Source organism: Amblyomma mixtum, chromosome 4, assembly GCF_055824585.1.
Source record: "Amblyomma mixtum isolate Tamu chromosome 4, ASM5582458v1, whole genome shotgun sequence".
Classification (NCBI taxonomy): Eukaryota; Metazoa; Arthropoda; class Arachnida; order Ixodida; family Ixodidae; genus Amblyomma; species Amblyomma mixtum.
The window spans coordinates 79880486-79903106 of record NC_143015.1 but is presented as its reverse complement, the minus strand read 5'-3'; the positions used below and the strand labels follow the sequence as shown (position 1 = coordinate 79903106).

The window sequence follows — 22621 nt, the reverse complement described above, 5'->3', positions numbered from 1 at the left end:
TACTGAAAGAATAACCTTGAGCTGTATGGCCAAGTGTTCCCTTTGGTATCATCGCGTATACCAGCAATTTTTTCTGTCTCTCTTCGTTTCAAACCCTTTATTCCTTCTCGTAAGGTGCCGTGTAAGTGTGCACCCTATGTTACACAGTTCCGTGGCTTTTAGTTCTTTACACGTTCCTGTCATACGCGACCGGAAAACACATCGACACAGTCAAAATGATTGACGTTTTTCTCACAGCGTGCATGTGTAATGGTTGGACTACCAGGTATTCGTCTCTTGACGGGAAACTGGGAGACAGTAAGCTTACCACTGTGAGCTTCTTTTGGAAGTTGCTGGCTGTGTAGAGTGGGAAAAGTGGGCTGTGGTGTCCCACCTGGCGTTCCCAGTCACCGTGGAAGTCGTACGTCATCATGTTGATCATGTCCACATGTCTGCGATAGGAAACTGCGGTGAAGCAACACTCAAGCTAAAAGATGAACTTGACTCTACTTTGGTCTATTCTACACACTCTGAAATAATATTGAACTTCCGGTACAACTTGTTTAATGAGTGTTCGTGCTGGCTCGAGTTAAGGCCGACCTCTTTACCGAGGATCATGAAACGCACGCGTGGTCTCCGGAAAACCTGTGATATTTACATTCTCTCTAGGTCTGCATTCGTGCTAACTGCTCTTTACACGCTAGAGAGCGAAATGCATGACATGTGAAGGCCGCTCCAATCCGGATTCACTGCTCCTACCTAACATTACCGGAATGTGCCTGTTAAGCTGGAAGCCTACGGCGCCAGTAGCAAATTTCCCCCTACCGTATCCGTCTGAAGTCGAGAGGGGTTGACAATGGGGACAGCGCGTCCCCCGCTTCGGACGCTGTACAGGGCAGCGGGTATTAAGGAGCAAGGGGCTGACGACCGTTTGCCATTGAGAAGAGATTAGCTCTCAAGTGGGTGGGGGTCAGTAAGGTCGGCGACTTCTGAAAACTCCGACTGTCTAGCTAAGCAATGGACTTTACTGGCGCCTCTAGAGTCGGGCTATGGCGAGCACTGGGCTCCGCCAACTTGTATGTACAGTGCCATTTCAGCAGTATTGGTTGAAATTGGGCGAGAGCAGATTTAATAAAGCTCCGCCCAGTTATCGAAGGTATTAAAACCCGCTGCAAACAAAGAGCGAGGGAGCGCGCCGAGTCCCAGTCTCGGCCGCTTTTAGCCAGCCTTTATTTTAAACAGCCTTTTCTCTTAGTACTTGTTTTTTGCTCCAGTCTTCAATAAATCGATTTTTTCTGTCAAAACGTTTGGAGAGGCTGCCCCAACCGACAACGTGTCGCTGGACTAGTGGACGAATACGTAAAGTGCCCAGCATTCGATCAGAGCAACCGGCCATTCCGACGACGATCCGGAGGAGAAACTTAACTGGTGCCGTGACCAGGCTGACCAGTGTTTCAAGTTAACTGGTACCGTGACCAGGATGATCAGAGTTACAAGTTAACTGTGCCTAAGTGCTTTCCTTCATCTCAGTCAGCAGTAAAAGTGGTTCTTTCGGGAATTGCTATAATGAATATTCTAATTAGGCATAACCAGTACACAATAAGTGTCAATTGTGGCCTGAACCCTCTTCTTTTGAACCAAATTTACTAGATATCAGGGCTAGGCAAAGGAACTGAATTTTTCTTCCGCGCATCAACTTTAGGAACGCAATCTCACTTGTTCAACTCTTCGACGTCGTAGCCGGCAGAGATGGCCTCGAAGCTGGCCGGAGCAGCCATGGAGAGGAGGAGCCTGGGCTTCTTAGATGCCAGTGCCTCACCGTCAAAGGCTGTCTTAAGCTCCTGCAAGAAGAATACACAGTAAGACATGCATCAATGTGGAAACCTCTCGACGGCTCTTAAAGATTAGTGACCATTTTTGCGTTTTTCTGCCTCTTAATTTTTTGCCCCTTGTATCTTTTTGCTACATTTTAGTTCCTAATTATTATTTTATTACTGTGGTAAATAAAGTTCCAGACTTTCATCTTTTACGTTTCCATCTGGAGCTCAAACCTCCATGCCATAGAACAGGGGCTGGCAGCGGCCAACTTTTTGAAGACGTGATGCCCAGGATTGCGTCCAAGGTGTGATTCAATAAAAATTTTAAGTTAAGAAACCACATCTCTTTACTTTAAAGGCCGAACTATTACAGTATAGACCGTAGAATGGCACCTTGAGATATGCTAAGAGTTACGAAATCATGGTTTTCAAAACGTCTGATCCCGATTATTTTAAGCGGAGGAAGAACACTTCATAACATGTGGCCAGTCTTCTCACGGAAACTAGAAAGCGATGGCTCCAGTTAGCCATCGATTTCCATACATAAATGGCTGGCTTCATATCAATTTTAAATACAACGTGAAGTGTCTCAGTAGCTTTAAACGATTTGCACGTGTTGTAGGGATCATCGGACTCCGACGGAGTTCAAGTTGTGCGGGGTTCGAGTTCTTGAGCGAAAACTGAGCTTCCTGCTCTTCATGTGTAGTTCCCTGTGCACTGAGATGCGAGAGACATGAACGAACCTTGATCAGGCCAGCCAGCCTCTTCTTGTCATCAGCGCCGCGGGGGAACTCCCAGTCGACGTCGAGTCCGTCAAAGCCCTTTTCTCTCAGGAAGTCGATGGCGTTAAACACGAACAGTGATTGCCTGTAACCGAAGTGCATTCACTTAAGGGGCGCCGTACTCTAAACAGCATTGAAACTTTGAATAGGAGAAAAGTTAAACCCTGGTACAAAGATATTCGGTGGTATGATCTGCACGGGATGAAATGTTTGCGTATTGAATATGTGTCGTGCAGGCGCCGTCACGCTAAAAGTGCACATTAAGGCATACATCTGAAGAACTGAGTAACAAAAGACGTGGTTTTGACGCATTCTCACGAAATGATCTTTCGGCTCTGTCGCGCTGCTCGTAACACAAGATCCGAAGTGTATCCACAATATAGTACGTATGTCTAAAAGTGCGTCCACATGGCCACAGATTTTATGCTTTGAGATTTTTGGAACATTGCCATGATTACCTTTATTTCAATGCTTCCAATAGAAACAATGTAGTAGCCAAATGCAGGCGCTCTGAAAATATAGAGATCTAGCCGTCTGCTTTTAAGCCACGTCTGGGGCTCATCTACCATCCGTGGAATTAGTATTCCTCGCAGCGATGAAACGTTACTTCCTCACACCTACTAGGTAACATGAAAAGCTGGCGCCGTGGCCCAAAAGGCCTCCCCTTGGTTTCTATTTTTTCACTGAAACTATAAGTAGTAACGTTTCGCTGAAACATGTTGCATATCCATGCTGACCCTTGCTGCTTCCATACATGACAGGCTCTCTTCATCGCAGCCAGTGCTCCAAGTTACGGCTCCACCCCACACAGTGTTGTGCAAAGCAACTGCCACTGGCAGAAGTCTCCGGTAAGTCATCAAGGTGCAACTTTCAGCCTCTCTAGACATCTTAACTGCAGCTCTCACCGTGTGAACGACCTTCCAGTACTGCTACGCCTGTGCCCGATTCTCTGACATAACGCGACCTTACGACACTCGACGCCTACGACGTGTCTTGCCACGGGGTCAGCGGAACAACCGCCGAGCAAACAACCTCCCTCCACGGGAGCGGTGCGCCTTGCCTCGCGACCTCCGTGTCTTACACACCACGACACAGGAGGCCATAACTCGTTGCCAAGGGCGACCTTCGCGTTCTCCGCGAGAGGAAACGAGGTTCGTTGCGTAACTTTGGCTCGCGAATCCTGCGCCGCGAATGCACTGTCTGCTTCCTTCCTCTTTAGCATCCACCTCTCACCTCTGAACTCTAGTGGCCCTCTTCCGACCCTATGAACCACTACCGACCCGGGGTCGTGAGAACACATCAGCAACGCCTCGTGACGAGCAAATGGCTTGTTGCATATGGGCTTCGCCAAGTCTTGTTCATGGTCGCTTCTGTTTGTAAACGTAGTCCAGTCGTTTCCTGGGCGTTTAAGCCTTCTTCTCACAATGATTGGATTGTGAGCGCCTCATTGCCCCTCTCGAACTCTATCGATGTTTGGCCTTCGAAGAAAGCTGCGCTGAAGAGGTCTTCAATGTCGCTCATCATCGAATGCGTCGTGCTGGCAATGTACGTCGGATGGTGCGAGAGCCAATCCTTCCGGCTTATGGTGTAACCCGCCCTTGGGATCATGCTGCTATATCGCTTCCCTGCTATTGAGTAATACGTTGGCACTGCTTCAAAGACGATGCAGACACGAGATACCTTGTGTGGGGGCCTAGTGCGGAGGACGTTTCACTTCCGCATTTTTATTTCAATACAGCTAGGCTGCTTGTTATTAACCTGGTCAACAAGGCGTTTTATGCATCTCCGTAGGCTAAATATTATTCTAAAAAAAAAGAACGTCGATTTTGCATCTCTCTTCTTTTTTTCCTCTCTTTACTCCTTGTTCAGTGCATGCGAGTCTATCGGGGCCGGTTTCTGCTTGGTACTCTTCGTTTCGTGCTTGTGTATTTGCAATTTTGCTCGTGTAAAATAACGCGTGTTCCGTTCAAGTAAACTTAGATATCAGTAAACACTGTTTCCTACTTTCCTTCCTTCTTTGGCCGTGTGTCACTGCGCTGTTTCACAATCATAAATTATATGCATTAGCGCTATCCAGCATGTCGCGTTTTGTACTTGCATCCTGCACCTCCTGATTTTTGTTTTGTTTTCTGAAGGACGGTTTTGTGTATATAGCGAGTTATGACACAGTCTCCTCAATTTGTACGCACTCTCATTGCAGAGCAATACAGGGCACTCCCCCATTCATTTCCTCTGCAAGCCCAGCGGTAGCAGTTTCCGCTCCGGGGCTGGTTTGTAGATATCAGATTAGCTTATCGCGTGTTCTTCTCGTAGCCTATATTTCAGCCATTATTTGATGCCTACCGTGCACTGATGGTGCAACTCAATCATGTGTTTGCATATTATGTCTACTCGAAACAACAACCTAGAAGATTTAGCACTTGGTTTACCGTTCCTGCCTTCTCTTTCGACATCTTACTTTTCGTCTGGCCTAACACCTTATAAATTATTTGGCCATGAGTTAATACCGCTCGCGGTCTTAGTAGGCCTTCGCCACCTCCAGCTCGCAGGAGGGTGAACTTCCTGCATTAGTACTGCAAGAGACACTCGAGCAGGCTAGAATAATGGGCTCCCTGACGACGAGCCATTCCGTGCAAATATACCGACGGCACTTGGCAAAAACGACGGAAATTTTCAGGACCTAACTCCATTTTGAAATACTGTTTCTGAAAATTGGCTTGCCGGATCTGCGGCAACGCGCAGAAAGTAGAGGCATTACGCCATCGTGACCGTTACGGTGCTATATCAAGACGACAGCTAGCGGCGGCAACCAGCAGTTCCCAGCGTAGGCGTCTGCCAGGGCCTTGGGCACACGCCGCCCCGAAGGAAATTGGTTTGCTGTGCAGTCACCGTTCAAGCCAGTATGGACGCCCGCCACTGCGTGTGGGTCGTCCCGCCGCAAGCACATCGTGGAAGTCAAAGCTGTCTGGCGCCTTGACCTGTGTCTGATGCGCGGTGACCTCTTGTTAAGCGCGCAGCACAGCACTCAACCGTAACAGGACCTCGTCCTGCAAGGTTTCCTTACTTTAGTCGTGAGCCGATAGTTTGGACTGTGGCGCGCTGAACCGTTCTCACCTTTACACCAACGTTTCCTCTCGCATACATATCCTGCACGCTGTGCCATGTAGATGAATCTTTTGCACTCTGTACTTGCTTGGTGCCTGGCTATATGAAGCGTGTGCGATATCTCTGCAGTTACAGACCCTTTCTCAATGTCCCTTTTTCTGAACAGCGCTGTCAAGGTCACCTATGTGCTTGTTAGCTGACGCAAGTGAAGTCTTGCCCATCGATGAAGAACAATGCTGGAACTTTCCGCGGAACATACGCCGGTGTAACTCTTGCAGTATTTCCGAAGAAAAAATTTGCTTGTAATCGTATGTACTTTCAGGAGTTTCTTATATGCACTGCCCGCCACAATCCGCCTAAAAAATTCTTCTACGGGAGCATCCCCGAAAGTTAAGGCAGCACAGATGTAACACTAGCCGCAAACCTTAACATGCATGGCTTAAGGAGAGGCGCTTTTTCACTGGCAACTCTATTCACAGTGACCAAGACCTCTGTTGCGTCGATTCCACTGGATACACTTGTATGCTGAAAAACGTGCGTTAGTGGATCTTTCTTTACGGAAATCACACATAGTGCGATGAATAAAAGCCATCCCAAATTACATCGGCAAGTGCTCGTACCCCAGTAACGACTGTGAGAAATTAATAGCGGTCGAATGGTATTCAAGTAGCTGCAATCATCAGTAAGAAAAGTAGCAGTCGCCAAGTTTACGTTGAAATGACGCTTTCCGCAGCCGCAACGGTACACTGAGTATGACCGAACCACATCTATTCAGAAATCTGAGAATTGTGCATTGAAGAACAGTAATGACTTTCTATGCGAAAGGAGTTCAGCATGTGGCTGTGCGAGGACCGACCTGTAGGAGTTCTCGGTGACTTCCCTGAACGGTGCCGATCCCAGCATCCAGCCTCCGACAGCCAGCATGACCCTAAGCAGCGGATTCTTGGCCTTGAGGGCAACGATGCGCTCCCAGAAGCCCTTCTTGGCGCCGCCGTCTCCTTCGTCCACGGGCTCGGTGGACACGATCTTGTACTCCTTGATGTTGGCGAACGCGTAGATGACGTGCGTGCAGAGCGTAGGGTCGATGTCCTCCGGCTCGTAGTGTCCCTTGGCCTTGCGCTTCGAAGACCAGTTGGTGTAGTAGCACACGACGCGGGCATTGGTGTCTGCGCGAGAAGCAAAAAAGAAGCAATAAAAAGCAATTAAAACAAAGCAAAGAAACAATTAAAGTAAGCAGCTAAGTGGCAAAAGTGCCCAGATGCTAGCTTCTCTGAGGGTAATAAGGGAGTAATTACTCCTTTATTACCCAAGGAGGGAGGGAGCAGTTATTCATATGGCGCTTTAAGTTATACTAGCCAGCATTTATAGAGCACTTCTCCAGCAAATATGTAGTCAAAGCCCTCATTGTGCACGAAGTTAACTGCTCGCCCGAAACCTGACTGTAACGTCGTGGTCTGCCCCTGGAGGTTGGACACCCCGTTCGCATCACTTCAACCTCTTGCTCCAACATCATATACCATTCGGCCTCCCCCGCAGTGATACTACGCTGTTGTGCCGCCTGTGGCTGGGAGTGGCGTTCACAAACGCCTATTCCCATCTCATCTCAATGGCTGACTCTCCTGCGTGTGGCCAGTGTGGTTGTGACGAGACGATCAGCCACCTCCTCTGTGACTGCCCTCGTTTTGAGCGAGAGCGCGGTTGCCTAGTTGCTTCTCTGCTCCGCTTGGACTCGCGTCCTTTAACAGAGTCTAACGTTCTGGGGCATTGGACACAACCTTCCAGACAACGGAAAGCGATGAAAGCGCTCCTGAATTTCCTAAGGGACTCGGGGTTGCATTCCCGCCTATAATCTTTAAGTTTTCAGTGCGCGCCCTCTGTCCCTGTGACATAGTGGTCGCTGGTCACTTAGAAGACTCATTTCCTTGCCGCTCTTTTTCCTTTTTTCCCCTTTGTTCCCCCCCCCCCAAGTGTAGGGTAGCCAACTGGGCATCGCCTGGTTAACCTCCCTGCCTTTCCGTCCTTTTCTCTCTCTCTCTCTATGCAAGTGAGGCGCAGCCATTCACACACTTTGTGCTAACTGCTTCAGTTTTTTTACCATATACAAATGAACTTCGTAATTTTTGGTGCCCATTGGCTTTTCAACCAAAACCGGAGAAGCCCTTGACGACACGAACCAATGGACCGCGGATGTTTATCACATGAGAAATCTAAGAAAACTTTTTCTGGAGTAAATTCCTCGGGATGCTCTATATACTTCGTTGATATATCATACGGTCGTGTTTTCAGAATAAATGAATAGCAGGATATTCGTAACTACCCGCACGTCAAAAACAAGCACACCTTCCACACTACCAGTCATGAAACATTTAGTGTAAGCGTTGTCGCAATCGTATATGAGACCTGCTTTCTTGGGTCTTTCATTCGCCAGAAAAAGACACCGGACTCCGCTCAACGCAGAAGCGTCATGTATGAAGTGTGGTTTCAGATTTACCTGGTTCCGCAGCCTCGTCCTTGGCGGGCAGAGAGGACGGGGCTGCCTTGAGGGGGTCGGCCCTCTTGAGAGCGTTGGGCGGCGTCGTGGTCGTTGCGGGTTTCCCGCCCGTGGTTCGCGGCTTCTTGACAATTGGAAGCAGGTTCTTCGGTCCCCGGCTGGGCCTTCCCAGCAGCTCTTCGGCCATGGCGCCGATAAGCGGCCAGGTCTTCGTTGTGCACCGGCCACGGAAGTCGTCCATGTCCACGGTCCAGACCATGGCTCCGGCGTAGCCGTTCGTTTTGATCCAATTCATCTATACAGGCGGCGGGAGCAAGAAGGAAAGACGATATCATTTTGGAGATGGAACGGAACTGTAAAAAAATGCTGGAAAATTGCCGTAGTGTCTGTAGTGAAGAGAACTTCTAGGAGAAAAATTCGAACAAAAGAATTTAGATTTGAATAAGGGAGTTTACCGAATATCCTAACTACATTAAACTATGGATTAACTAAGTGCTTCTTGATACTGTGTCTATGCCGGAATGTCACTGGGTAGAGAACGAGTCACACAGTTTCAAAACTGTATTCAGCGAAAGCTATTCAGCTGAACTTCGCTGCCGTTAATGTGTGCCTGTCGGCAGGAATTTTTTTGTTTGTTTGTTTCAGCGCATCCTGCGATCCTGGGCTGTGAGCTGCAACTGTCGCACTCCACGGAATGCACAAAGTAGCTGTAATTGTCCGATATACGCATACCCAACACTGCTGGAGAAAAGCATTTTTGAGCCGGAGACCTTTTATGAACGTAATTTTTCCGTATATTGTAAGATTTAACAATAACGATCGATAGATCCGTAAATAACCCAATGGCAGTCCTGAATTTTTTTTCTATTAACGTTTTTCTTATCGTCAAAAGCGTTCCCTACTGGTCTTTTATGCGAGTATTAACTGTTCGATGCAGTCGACGGAAACACTTTAAATGATAGATTTCGGTACATATCAGAAGGATGGACCATTGCCTTCAATATTACCGCAAAAGGATCGTATAGTTTTCCCATCCTCGAATTTTTTGTCCGAAACCGTTGGACATGACGAAGCGACATGGTCGACAAATACACCGAGGGCAAAATTTGTAGCGAATTAAGCCCTTTGATTTGCTGGCACATAGCGGGGAAAGCAAAGTGAACGACAAATAGCTTGATGGAAGCCAAATTTTGATGAATTAAAATTTGTGGCCACTCAGGATCGTTTCCCTGCGAAAAAGGTGCTGAAGCTATCAGCAGTGCCTGCTTAGCACGAATGTCGTTCGATGTCGCACCTTTGCCCTGATGCTCCTCTCGTCGTCGAAGCCAACCCACTGGTTACCTAGGTAGGCGTAGGGTACCACCTGCTCGTCGTCCCAGACGTACTCAGCGCCCTTCTTGAGCATATCACATATCTGCGAAAACAGAAGCCAACACAGTGAGTATTTCACGAATTCGAACTGCTCCTGCAAAAGGGAGCAATGTCTATTGGTACGGTGCTGAAGTTGAATACATTTAACTACAAGGCTGCAAGAAGTCAGCGATCCAATATCACTATCCGCTGTATCCTGCAGAACGAACAACAATGTCGTTCCAGTGTGTGTTTCAAATATTACATCTAAAAACTAAGAGACAGTTGGTGAACAATAATGGAGGAAGAAATGGACTTGGGCAGCGCATCTAATGGCAAGCCAAAAGAACAAATGGTCGTTAAGGGTAACGGGCTAGATTCCAAGAAGCGTAGCAGGAGGCGGTGAAGAGTTCGGTGAGAGGATGAGATTAAGAATTTTACGGGGATAAGTTGGCCGCGGTGGGCATAGAGCAAGCTTAAAGGCGCGATATGAGGGAAAGGACTTGTCATGCAGTGAAAGCAGTCAGTTTGATGATGAATTGCGCATGGGTAGCTTCGGCCACAGAACGCTATAGTACGAGGTATTTTTTTTCCTCAAGAATGTGACACTAATCTTAGCGCATTTCATCTTAGAAAAGCCGAGCATCGTGCCACGATAACTTTTTGGACTACCCGCATGCGAGGCGGATACTGAAACCACTAGACGACCTCTGCGGTGCGAAGGATAGAAGACAGAAAAATCGGTAATGCGTGCCAAGTTAGACAAATTAATTGTGCTAGATTGAATATTGTTCTAATTTTGCCATTGGACTGAATTCGTTTTTTCTTTTGCATAAAGCACTCAGCTGCTGAATCAAAGTCACTGGATCAATACTCGGCCATCACTGCCTTATTTTAGTGAGGTCGAAAAGTTTAGTGTGTGATTGTGCTATTCGCTGTCGGTGTGTGGCACAGGACCCCAGTTGATGGTCGAATTTTCCCGGAGCGCTCCACCACGCCGTCTCTCATATCGTTTTGAGGAGCTTCGGGAGAGTGAACCCTATGTACCATCATATCTTTTGGATTTACCACAACGAACCATAGCAGATAAGTAACTAAATTTCAGTAGAATAAGAAATGCGTTTTTTCTTGTCGTACTGCCTGTAATATCTTGCATTTTTTATTAATTTTAAATTGCAGTTGCCTGAGAAAACATTTTCAATAGTACCAATCTCCCAATTTCTTCTAAATTGTGTCCTAGCATCACGTCTTCAATTTGTCCTGACAGCCATTGACAACAAGATCATGACTGTCTGCCACACAGGAAGGGTTCCTCTGCGTTATTTCCTCTTGTCATTAACAACCATTTACAGCGATCGCATAAGATCAACACACCTACTGATTGCCGGTTTTAGCAGCGAGATAAATCTGCTGTAAAAGATGCAACAACCCCAAAGTGTAGAAACTTACTTTCAGTTAATAACCCGTTATCAGGTCGCACTGAGTCAGAAGCACTAGGGAAGAAGATAATCGAAAATCAGACAAGATGGTGTAAAATACTAGCGCGATATCGATTACAAGTGCGCCACTTCACAGGCATAAAGAACGCGACGCGCAGACTGGACAACGCACGGCTGCGAAGGGTGCGGAACTTGTGACTGCTGAACCAACCGGAAAATCTACCAAGGAAGAAACAGCGGAGACTATCCCGGCCATTAATGTGTGACTAAATAAACTTAAAACAATTCCCCCTGCGATGCTTCTGCGGCATTTTCGTTTTTCATTTCTAAAACGTGTCCCTGCATTAAATGAATTTGATTTGCCGCTTTTCAGGATACAAGGACCAAACACACGTCCCGACAGATAGCTGTGGTTCGGAAGACAAAACCTGCAGCTGGACTAAGCACCCACCTCGTAGTATGCAAGGAAGCCGGCCTCCTTAGTGAACTGTCCAGCATCGCCGCCACCCGAAGACGGAGCGTTCATGCCATTCTTCTTGGGATTGGCGAGAGTAAAGGTACGACCGTAGGTGCCGGTACCCACGACTATCTTCTCCTTTGGTGCACCCAGACGCTCCCACGTCTTCACGCCGAAGTCCTGTAAAAAAAAACAGAATTCACGTCATCAAAGCAGCAATAGTAATGTGCTCGCTTCCCGCTGTTCACGGGCTGAGGTCGTCACCCTGTGCACACTAAGGACTGGGACTGCGTAACGTGAGGACAGAACTCGCCGGTGTTATCAGCTCGTCCCCTTTCCTCTAAGTGCAAGAAACTGACGTCGGATTTACAACATGCAAAAATTTGTTTGTTTTTTTATCACAATGGCTTGCTAACATCCCGGCTGCGACAAGCGTCTATTGGATCTAGCCCTGACTTGTGGGCGGAGCGGCGGACTAGTGTTACTGTCTCTGGCCTGCAATGACTTGTGGAGTCTTCCCAGGTAGCCATTCGTGAGCTCTGCACTAAAGGATGCAGGATAAAGACTACCTAAAATTGTTATATGAAAACTGTTATACAGTATAACTAGTGCAGCTATTAGTGCAGTTGCTACTGCTGTTACCCCTGCTACTACTGTATACTACTACTACTTGTACTGCTATTGCTGCAAATAATGTTATTACAATTGCTACCAGTATTACTGCTTCGGCTACACTAGATTTGGGTAACACCTACCATGCAGAGCTGCTTTCGCCATGTGGTCTCGTTGGCCTGCGCGTAGAGCGGGCTGTTGTGTCCAGTCATGCTCTCCCACTTGCCGTGGAAATCGTACGACATGACGTTCAGGAAGTCGACGTAAGCTGCAACGGCGGGCACGTCGTAACCTCCGCGGATGGTCTCCGCCCCGGCAGACACGGCTGCGGTCAGCAGCAGTCGCGGCAGCTTCTTTTCCTTGGACTCAGCCTCGAACGCCTCGCGCAGTTCCTGTGCCAGGCAGGGAGCAGTCGCATAATTGAGGACGAAGCACAGATGCACTTGCATGATTTTTTTTTTTTGAAGGAAAGCTGTGGTGGGCACTTGTGTACCTTGCACTAGTGGCTGCCCCAAACAAGACTACCTCTTAACTTTCGTTTTCTTAATTCATTCTTTTTCTTCTCTACATACGTTAGCTCCCACATGCGACGTCGCACCTGATAACTAGCAAGCGAAGGATATCAATCTGCGGCTTCAGCATCAAATACCAGTCAGACAAAGCATGATTCGGAAGCGAATATTCACAATATACGGCCTGAAATGAAGAGTTGGGTGGTATCGGGCTTGGGCATTTCAGGATGCTCTTGGCCGCAATAGTTTGTACTTAACAGCTTCCTGAGGCTGCGGCACTTTCACACCATTGTAGATATCTAAGAATCAAGCGCCTAGATTTCATACAGATCCGGTTCCTCTGGTCACACGGATCGGCTCTTCTGTATATTGGTGTTCACTGCGTCGAAGCTGCATATTCCAGAACTTTTGCGGAGCTGCATTCAGAGCACTCACATTACTCCGCCAGAAGCTCACTTCTTTCAGACTCTTAATCTGCTGACTACCAGTCAAAATAGCGCAACTTTCGAATTGCTATTTACGGGCACGCCTACCGGAGTTTCCATGCCAGTTAAATGAAGCAAAGTGAAAATACGTGACTAAACCAACGCCTGAAGAAAATGGTGATATTTTTAAAATGATTGTAGTATGTGCGAAGGGAGTTGTTAAATAAATATCCAGATTACAGGTTGGGTATGCACTGGAAAGTGCAGAGCTCGAGGAAGCCCTGTGATTCTAAAGTTCACAGGAAAGGAGCCGATGAGGTAAAGCATGACGACTGCAACTGGTGGTAACGAAAGGTCGTGATGCTGACAGAGTTAAGCGAACCGTTCTTCAGCAGGTCGCAGAGGTATGGGCTACAGAAATATTTCGCACCCTTAGAGAGTTTGGGTTTCTGCACTCGCACCACAGACCTTGACTAGTTCAACAAAGTTCTTCTTGTCCTCATTTCCGCGCGGGAACTCCCAGTCGAGGTCAAGACCGTCGAACTTGCGCCTGCGCAGGAAGTTCAGAGCGCTGAAGATGAACAGGCGCCGGTTGTAGCTGTTGGACGCCATCTCCTTGAATCGCTGAGTGCCGAAAGACCAGCCACCTGGGCAATAAAAAAAAACGAATACACATTTACGTACCTCATGATGTTTAGGGTAGCGGTGCGTATTGTTGCATTTCCCCCTCTCCGAAACATGCGCTGTAGTGCGCTGTAGTAACTTTCGGACTGCTGCGCATTCATATTCGCCAAGACTGAGGGCACTAAGTAACGTAAGAACGCGCACAACTCGCTTTAACTTTTCTCATGTTAATGTAGGGAGGAATCTGCAGCCACCTTCTGTTGAGTTCGTGCAATGTCAAATACATTTTTTTTTGGCCGACATTGGTTATCATGCAAAATTTCTCGTTTTTTGATAACACTGTCCACTGCTACGAACGTTCGTGGACAGCGCACACAAATAATGGTTTGCGCACTCTTGTACGCTGTACTTTTTTTAAGTGATAAGATATCGGTGCAGTGTCCCTGTCGGTTTCTATTATCTTAGCGTGACTGTTTCTAAGGCGTTTCAAGGTGCGCGCAACTCTTAATGTATGCGCCTTGGCAGAGCCAAGACGAAATTATCTCATTTAAATAGACGTCAAAAGTGAATTTTTTTTATTAGCGCAGCCGCCGCTGGAGCAGTTATTCATACTAGGTTCCAATGAAATGAAATAACTCGAGTCTAGCAACAACTGCAAGCGGAATTTCGATTCGTGCCATGAGTTGCTTTCCTTGCAAAGAAAATTTCAATTTCAATATCTTATCATGGCATTGCTTCATTAATTATTTTTGTTTAATAATTTGTCATTCTAGCCTACACCTAGCGGTGCCAATCTAGCTTGATAAGGCCTTCTAACACGTAATTTTATTCTCTGTGCACCGAAAGATATATCTTGACGTCACCGCCGGGTACGTGGGAAAATCACCGGTGGTATACGACAACTGTTTTTCACTTTTCGTTCTCTCCCAACTTTTAAGACCATCATCTTCCCTTTTAAAACTAGCCTCTTTGAAATGAAGAGTCTAATCCACCAAAATGGGCAAATTTTATTCTTCTTTAAGCCTCCCCCTAGGAAGCGTGCCTTTCGGAGCAAACATCTATGTTCATCTCAAAGTTCATAGTAGGAAGATGATGTAGATTCGCTCTTTTGCAGCTCATTCTAATAACATGTTTTCCACAAAGGCTAGGTGTTCTGTGGTAAGATTCTTGTCCAGCTTCTATTTCTTCGAGTTACGTGCAACGCAGAAACTCTCGAATATAAATAAGAAAGGGTGATTTCCTTCGTCATCGTTCATTCAGCAACGCCACGTTTAAGCCTAGATAGAAACCCTAACATCCATAGAATGGCCGCACTAGTTGTTCTGCGAAGCCACCACGAGAATCGTAAATGCAAATTATTGTGCTATCATTGCTAAACTTTCGAGACCCCTATAAAATGAAAGCGGTGTCGGAAGCGGGACGTTGACGAAGCCTTTCGCCTTGTCTGTACAAATCCTTTGGCACAAATAGCTGGTAGTGTCACACGCTTGGCAACCGTTTCGACCTTGCAGAGCATTCGGTAAGAGAGTCACAGAAACCAGAGCCGCGCCAATGTTTACAACGTCACTTTCCTTGTTCACCTGAATACAAAGCATGTATAAACTGATCCTTCCACCTCACCTTGATTCCTGCATCAGATCAACAGCGCAAGGTAGCCCTAAACATAGAGTCACCGCTCACTTTCACATTCCAATTTCAATTGGCCTTTAACCTGAGCTACTAGTCAGCACCGAAGGCCGTGTCATCGTTTGGCATGAAGAACTCACTCGACCAAGGCCAACGTCGTCATTAGTGAGTATTAAACTCAAGACACGTAGATGAGCGGCATACACAGAGGTTTTAGGGCAAGGATGCATTATTTAATTTTGGCACTCTGAAGAGCTCTAAAGAAACTGCAAATAACGCATATTTACTACAGCACGCTGCGCTTGCCTCTGGTACATTTTTTCAAGCAGATATGTATTGCTAGGCTCGCGAATCATTAACTGCTGATTCCTGTTGGTTCAGTTCAACACCATTCTTGCAAAATTATCGCGCAAAACCCGCCAACCGCCATAGTCATCGGAGTGATAACTGCGTACAACGGAGTCTACGAAGTAGCCTGATTTCTCAAATATATTTTTAAAAATCCCCCATAGATTGGAGGGCTTGACTATTATGCATTTCTTACAGGCCTCTAGCTGAATGAAACTGAAAAGTTAAAACTCGTCCTAGAGACGACTTCAGTGCTGGTCGCACGAAAGACATTGAAGTGTCATGTACTCAATGGCAGGCATCATCCCAATGTGTCCCAAGTGCTTTTACTTCTATTGAGGCTGCTTTCTGGCAAACCACAGACAGTCAACAAGCCGTCTTTGTGGTCCGTTATGCAATGGCGACTTTCAATCGCACGCTGCACAGAGACGCATAATGATCTCGGGAAGAAGACATTTGGGCAGTTTCCTCTTCTGTTTAAAATATTGCAAAGAAAGGCGAAGGCGCTCCTATGTGGAGCAATCTACAATGCCATCACTGCAGGTGTGCTGCGCACTAAGCAGAGCCTCATTGGACCCTGAGACTCTTGAAGGCTACAGGGAGCATTCAAGTCGTATGCGTGCTGCTGTAGATGGGCCCAAGCGGCACAGTGGAGTGCGATTCTTGTATACTAAGCAGCTCTTTGTTTACAAGACTACGTGCTAGTTCTTGGGATCCTGGGAGATTCACATGTAAGCGGGACGGCGCTTCCTTTACTAATAATAAAAGCAAAAAGCATCCGGGCAGCGTTTGGCAGGCATATTGTCCTCGGCTGCCGAAGATGGCGCGGTTCGATTGCAAAGAAAGTCGACTGCGTTTCGAGGCCGACGCGCCTCGGAAACGTTGGCTTCGTAAAGTGGCTAAGAACTTCGGGAGGATTCCTTTCGGCAACGCCCTTGCTGATATCCGATCGTTCTTTATACCGGCGAAGTAAAGAAGAAGGGCCTTTCCGGAGATCTCTCTGTGAGATTCCCTGTGTGCCAGATTCCGTTCCCGCCGCTTTAAGAAGAATGCGCTCAGGCGCTTGCCTCTTCTAGGCGCATATTAAACAAGTAGGCGCTGAATTGAAGGCCCCTGTGCGGAGCTATGTATAGTAAAACGAGCTGCACGTTATCACGTTGCCCCGATAGGACGTTTTTCGTCGCGTGTGTTTCCACGTCATCGAGAGGCCCTTCTGGTTCGTGGGGTGTGTGTCCTATCGCATGAGATAGCTATACCTGGCACGTCGGCCTACCATGATACTACAGTCATTTCCAGCCGCTCCTCCCTCCTGAATCTTTTCTCTTTTTTCCTGTCACTGGTCGACAGCGTTCATTTTTTTTCTCACGTGCTTGAGGTGCCATGGGGAGAGCAACCGAAGAAGGTCCTTATTTATAATGAATGTGCGAGGAATTCCAACAGCTTAAGAAACCAAGGTTCCAAATTTCTTCCTGTAAGCCTTAATTCATTTTCTGATCCGTAGCCTTAATTTCACTTCTAAATGCAGCAGTCAATCGTTTCGTGTACACATTATATTCGCCCTTCACAACAACTGAACGAAACGCTACGGCACACTGTTCACAGTGGCTGTTACATAGGCCAGACCGTCTCAACCACAGACCGATTAGCTGCACCTTTTCAAGTGGTTGAGGCCCTTCCATTCTTTTGTTTCCTTTCAGCCTTCTCTTTGATTATCCGAGAAACGGCCCCGTTAGTGCTGAGCTGTTAAAATGCGTTCACTCGTAAAAGCAAACTTTCAGCGCCCATTGCGAACTCAAAAGCTGGATCTACTCCTAAGCAACTTGCACACGTCTCTTCCAATGATTGCGCTTGCTGAGTGCACTTACCGACGGCGAGCAGAACCTTGAGGTTGGGGTTCTTCTTCTTGAGGTCAATAACCCGCTCGTACAGGCCCTTCTTGCCATTCTTGGTGTCGTCGGAGGCGTCGAAGCTGGACAGCTTGTGCTTCTTCATCCAGCCGAAGGCGTAGATAATGTGCGTGCAGAGCGTGGGGTCAATGTCCTCCGGCAAGAACTTGCCGTCGCCCTGGCGGTACTGTGCCCAGTTGGTGAAGTAGCAGACAATCTTCTTGTTTGTTCCACCGCTTGGTGCTGAGGGGCCTGCGAATATGAGAGGAATTCAGGTTTATTCAAATGGATTTGAACATGTGGAAGGTGCGCAAAAATGGGCCCTTGTTTGGGTGCTTTCCAGGGGAACGGCTAAACAGCTCGCAAATCAACTCTCGTATGCCCAAATTGCATTGCGTCCTACGTGAAACTACCGATATTTGTCCTAACCTGCTTGTTCGCATCGCAACAGAATAGCAGTCTGGAAACCAGGCTCTGTAATCCTTGCTAACGATATTTTTGGAAACACTGTTAATTTGCATTCTCCCGACAGGGAAGCCAGAGGTTTCGTGAAGGTTGCGTCACCAAATATTCATGGCTGCGTAAAATAAGCTTGGCGGCGGACACAAACACTCTGTCGGCCGCAGTACTAATTGAGCATGACGTGAAACCGTTTGCGCAAAAGCATGTATCGTTGAGAACTGCGCTTAGAGGGGAAATATACACGGCCATCGTCAAAATCAGACGATAATTCCAGTAGCATCGCTGTTACATTTCAGTCTTTATGGACCCTTAATTAGTATAATCACGTGCTTTTATTATTCTTTTCTCAGATCTTCATGCCGCGATTATTTTTTCGTGATTTAGTGTTAGGCGCCTAATAAGCTAATAAATAAGGGAACATAATTTTTCCCCGGTATGGACGAGGTGAAACAAAACAACAAGCACCTACGGTGCTAAACAAGAGAGCCGAGTGAAAAAAAAAACATACAGTGCATTCTTAGACACAATTTCTTGCCTGAATTAATCGCTAAGCAGGCTACAATTAGGTATGAGCTAATAATGCCTTTTGCTCTGGCTTTTGGAAGGGGCAGAATTCTCATAAAAAGAGAAAGGTTTATTCTTACTTGCAATAACGAAGCTATAGTGTAAAGTGATTTGCGCCTTCAACGCATGATCTCGTTTTCTCATCTGCTTTTTAAGATTTTTGGCTTAGGAGTCATTATTATGAACAACAATCATAAGACTGAACCGTAGGAATAGAAAGAAAGCTTCTGTTCTCCAATCTACAGTGAGCGTAGAAAATAATGCTCCTGGCCACGTCAAATAACCGCCATTTAACAATGATCGCTATACAGTGCGCGATCCGTCGGCAACATCAACAGAATAACAGTGATTTCGCTAATGAAGGTTTCTGGCGCCACGCCTCTGATCGCAGGATACGGTTCCGCCTACGCGCCAAAGGTCATCTTTTCTTTTCCAGAGAGCTGTGTACCCATAAACAATAGCGGGAGCTGGAGAAACTATAAACGCCGGCATCGTGACCACCTCATGTTTATTTCTCAATGAAACTAGCCACACTCGGTCATAATGTGGACATCGTAATTGCCTCTGAGGACTACCCATCGAAGCGATCTCGTCAATGAACCCTGTAGCCATCGATTTCATGCCGCATCTCTTGTCTTGAGAGGTGTCACCGTAAATAATGATGTGGCTTGAACTCAGAGGATGCGCTTCGGCATCTTCGTCGCTGCAGTCGACCTAGCCTGTCTGGGAACGCCTCAAAGAGAGGGCGCAGGACAAGAAAGATGTACTGTCATGAAGATATAGGCTAATTGAGGCCGTGTGAATGCCTACCTGGATGGCGTTTCTGCGCTGCAGTATTCTTTCCTTTAACACGTGGGCAAAATAGTACGCTTTTGAATATCGAGCGCAGAAAAATCTGCACAAGTGCTCCCATTTTGATCGTGTTAATATAAGAATCAATAAACATCAGTCATTTTGTTTTTCAATCGTAGATTGTTGAAGAATTCAGCGTGAGCTGGTGTTTAGTTCGAGACCGTTCTTGTCTCGCGTGCGCAATTTTTGTTTTAAATACCACAGCCACAGTTTTGCAATTACAACAGTTACTAGTTTCTTTATTGGGAAATAACCTATATCTGTGTAAGGTTTTCATTGTTTGCCTCTCGTCCGTTACCTGCATTCCCCAACGTGTCCTAGAAACCGAGAGGCACCTGTGACGCTGTGGGAGCAGTTGCCCGACTGTTCCTCTCTCCGTTTCTTTCATGCTTCCTAGGCGTTGCAATAACTCATGCGATCTTAGATCAGCCATTTTAGGAAATAAGTCGATCACTTTAGTCTCGTTACAATGTTTTTGCCTACAAACGCTTGCTATACAACGCATTTCAGTTAATAAAGGGACAGCTTGAATCCACCTATTCAGATTTCGCCCACCACCCCTGAGGACCTTCAGGAGCGGATACATTAATTTTGACGGATGGAAGTCTGTAAATCAAGAACGAAATAAAACTGCAACTGGGACAAGGCATGGCATAAAGCACTAGAGACACGGCAGTCGAACACAAGGTATTGTTACGCAAATAAAAAAAAAGGTACGAGGCTCTGAGTAGTTGGCACGTCTAATGAATAAAAAAACCGTATCAGGAGAGCACCTAAGGTAATGACACTTAAACGTACTTTTTGTTGTGACCTTACAGAGTTGTAGGCTGCTCCATTCCTTTAACCCGAAAAGTGTGAATGAACTTGCATACACAGAACGGCGATATCTTATACATTTTATTTTGAATTGGTAGTGCAGAGCATATAGAATGAGTGACCACTTATTAGAGCCTATGGAAAAGCTCGAACTTTCGTTCCCGACTGCATTACCTCATAAGCAGTGATGTGGGTACCAACAATCCTATAGAAGCACAATTACTACTATTGTTCATCCGACACTCTATCGGAATTTCGTGTATCATGCAACCATTAAGCATACGTCGAACCGCAATATGACGCTGTCCTCAATACATGCTGTTGAAACGGAGAGCGATATTTATTTGCGAAGAACCGCCGACATTGACAATGTTCATAAACTGTGCTTGTGGCATGAAGGTGCGCTCCTAATGCGTTCTATTCACGTCGGGAACGGGGCAAGGGAGTGGGGGAGAGGAGTTATTTGCAACGTCTTCAGTACTCCTCATTATGGTATGAAGGTTGCCTTGTTATGCAGTGCTTCGACTCAGGTTTTAAACACAGGCTCTTCAAGCGCGATTAACTGGAATAGTATTCCCCGTCCTAGAACCGAGTCAGCTGAGCCGAATGTGAGGTCCGCGTGAACTCCTGGCCTCTGACGCGAGTAAATAATCTACCTACACAGGTCCTTGCCGTCCTCAATGCAGGAGGTTTGTTCACTTATTTCACATGGAACATTCTCAAGCCTCTTGCCTGGACTTGCAGAAATTTCTCAGCACTTTTGTCACTACTTGTTAACCCTCGGGTAATGAATTGTGCGTAATTTTTTTCATCATGCTTGCTCGGATACAGGCGGCTTTTTTAGTCTTTATGATCAAAATTTTTTGTTGAATCTACACGCGTGTAGTGATGTGGGATGTTTATCGTCCAGTGTTGCGTATTGCACTCATTGTAACTATCTCGTTACACTTATTATGAGTGTGCCTGTATGTGCATAATACGCCATCTTTTGTGAATTTTCAGTCACTTCTGCTGGGAGAAGTAATTGGCACAACCCTCAGCCTTTCCCTTTCACGCTCATACCAGTTAAAAAGTATAATAATCCCGTTACTGCACTGCTCTGAACGCGACTAACCGTACGGATGAAAATACTCCGAAAGTTTTTTTTTTCGTTTTTTATTTTTCGCATCTAGAAGTGACAGTTCTATAATTAAAATTGTTTTCTTTTTTTGTCTATGAGGCACCTGTAAAAATTTCAAAAATGATTTCTTTGAAAGTGAACACAATTCCCTCTACCCGGGCCTAGCAAGTATCCTTGAAGTTGCCGAAAGAAAAACAATCATCGTGAGTGTCTTTCCTAGGTCTCGTCGTTTGAAAACCAGCGGTTCCTTTTACAGCTGCCAGCAGGTTAGCCTTTCATCCTACTGAACGCTGAGCACCAATGTTAACCCTTCTCTTTCAAGTGGCCTTGCGCCAGTGTGAACGGTGGACTTAGTGATATTTGCTTTCACCATTGTACAGCTCTTTTCTTTGTCTAGCATGAACGCCCACTCCATACAAGGGCCACTCTCTTGAGCAATTTAGTTCTTGGCTCTCACTTTCACCGCCTTTCGTGAAGGAGTTCGCTTCCTTTGAAGTAGCTGCGCGAGCTCGAGGGCGAGCAAGCGGATTGCATAGACAAACAACAACCATAACCGCAAGGAATGGCTGGAAAAAGGTAGCAACTGTTCCGGGTTGAAATGTTTTTCCGGGCCGAAGGTTCCTCTGCTCTGTTGAATTAATACAAGGTTAGCTGTTCGAAGGACTTTCCCTTGGTTTGATGACGTTGTCGATGTACTTTGTTACAGAGCAAGACTCTAGTGTTCTCCAGCCACGTGCAGACATTTACCAACACTGAGCAGCGGTGGTGAGGGCTGTGGAGTCGCATCTGTTAAAATCCCCAATCCCAGATCACCTATCTCTGATGGGTCCCTGATATGCAGATGGGCTTTCATTCAAGCGAGTTCACTACAGTTGTCAGTTGCTTACCCCCGTAGAGAGCGGGAGCAGTCTTGGAGCGGTTATGAAGAAACAGATTTCTTCTGAGGTCAACGTAAACGTTCTTAAGACACACATTTTTACAAAATTTCATGCGCGTTGTTTTGGAAAGCAGTCCGAAGAGTAATGCAGATTAAAAAACAAAACTGGCGTCATCTTTGCCAAAATGAAGGGCTTTGAAATTTCATAATGAAAGTTACTGCTTCCAACAATCATAGAATGAAGACTTCGCTTGATTGTTTTTTTTGTAGATTTCTCCTTCACAACACTATCTAAAATGCTCAGTCCAAATATCAGATCTCAATAACTCATGTAAACTTAACGTCTTGAAGTTATTCATGGCCATGAAGTTATTCATGGATGGTATATTTATCAGTTGTTTAAAGCCCTCCCCCCCTCCCTCACCGCCTATTTTTAATGCCATTTGGGATATAATATTTCTGTAAATAAATGAAGGC

General features: G+C 46.3%; 1 protein-coding gene across 1 annotated transcript in view; it reads right to left on the bottom strand.

Moving 5' to 3' along the window:
- Cht7 (chitinase 7) overlaps positions 1 to 22621 on the bottom strand; it is a 155859-nt gene that overhangs the window by 6824 nt on the left and 126414 nt on the right. The window contains exons 3-12 of the mRNA XM_089585506.1: positions 17433 to 17705; positions 13438 to 13616; positions 12176 to 12424; positions 11415 to 11600; positions 9469 to 9588; positions 8175 to 8469; positions 6540 to 6849; positions 2540 to 2663; positions 1696 to 1820; positions 308 to 431 (exon numbers count right to left, since the gene is read on the bottom strand). Coding sequence (XP_089441632.1) covers positions 308 to 431; positions 1696 to 1820; positions 2540 to 2663; positions 6540 to 6849; positions 8175 to 8469; positions 9469 to 9588; positions 11415 to 11600; positions 12176 to 12424; positions 13438 to 13616; positions 17433 to 17705 — 1985 coding nt within the window. The remainder of the gene's footprint in view (positions 1 to 307; positions 432 to 1695; positions 1821 to 2539; positions 2664 to 6539; positions 6850 to 8174; positions 8470 to 9468; positions 9589 to 11414; positions 11601 to 12175; positions 12425 to 13437; positions 13617 to 17432; positions 17706 to 22621) is intronic.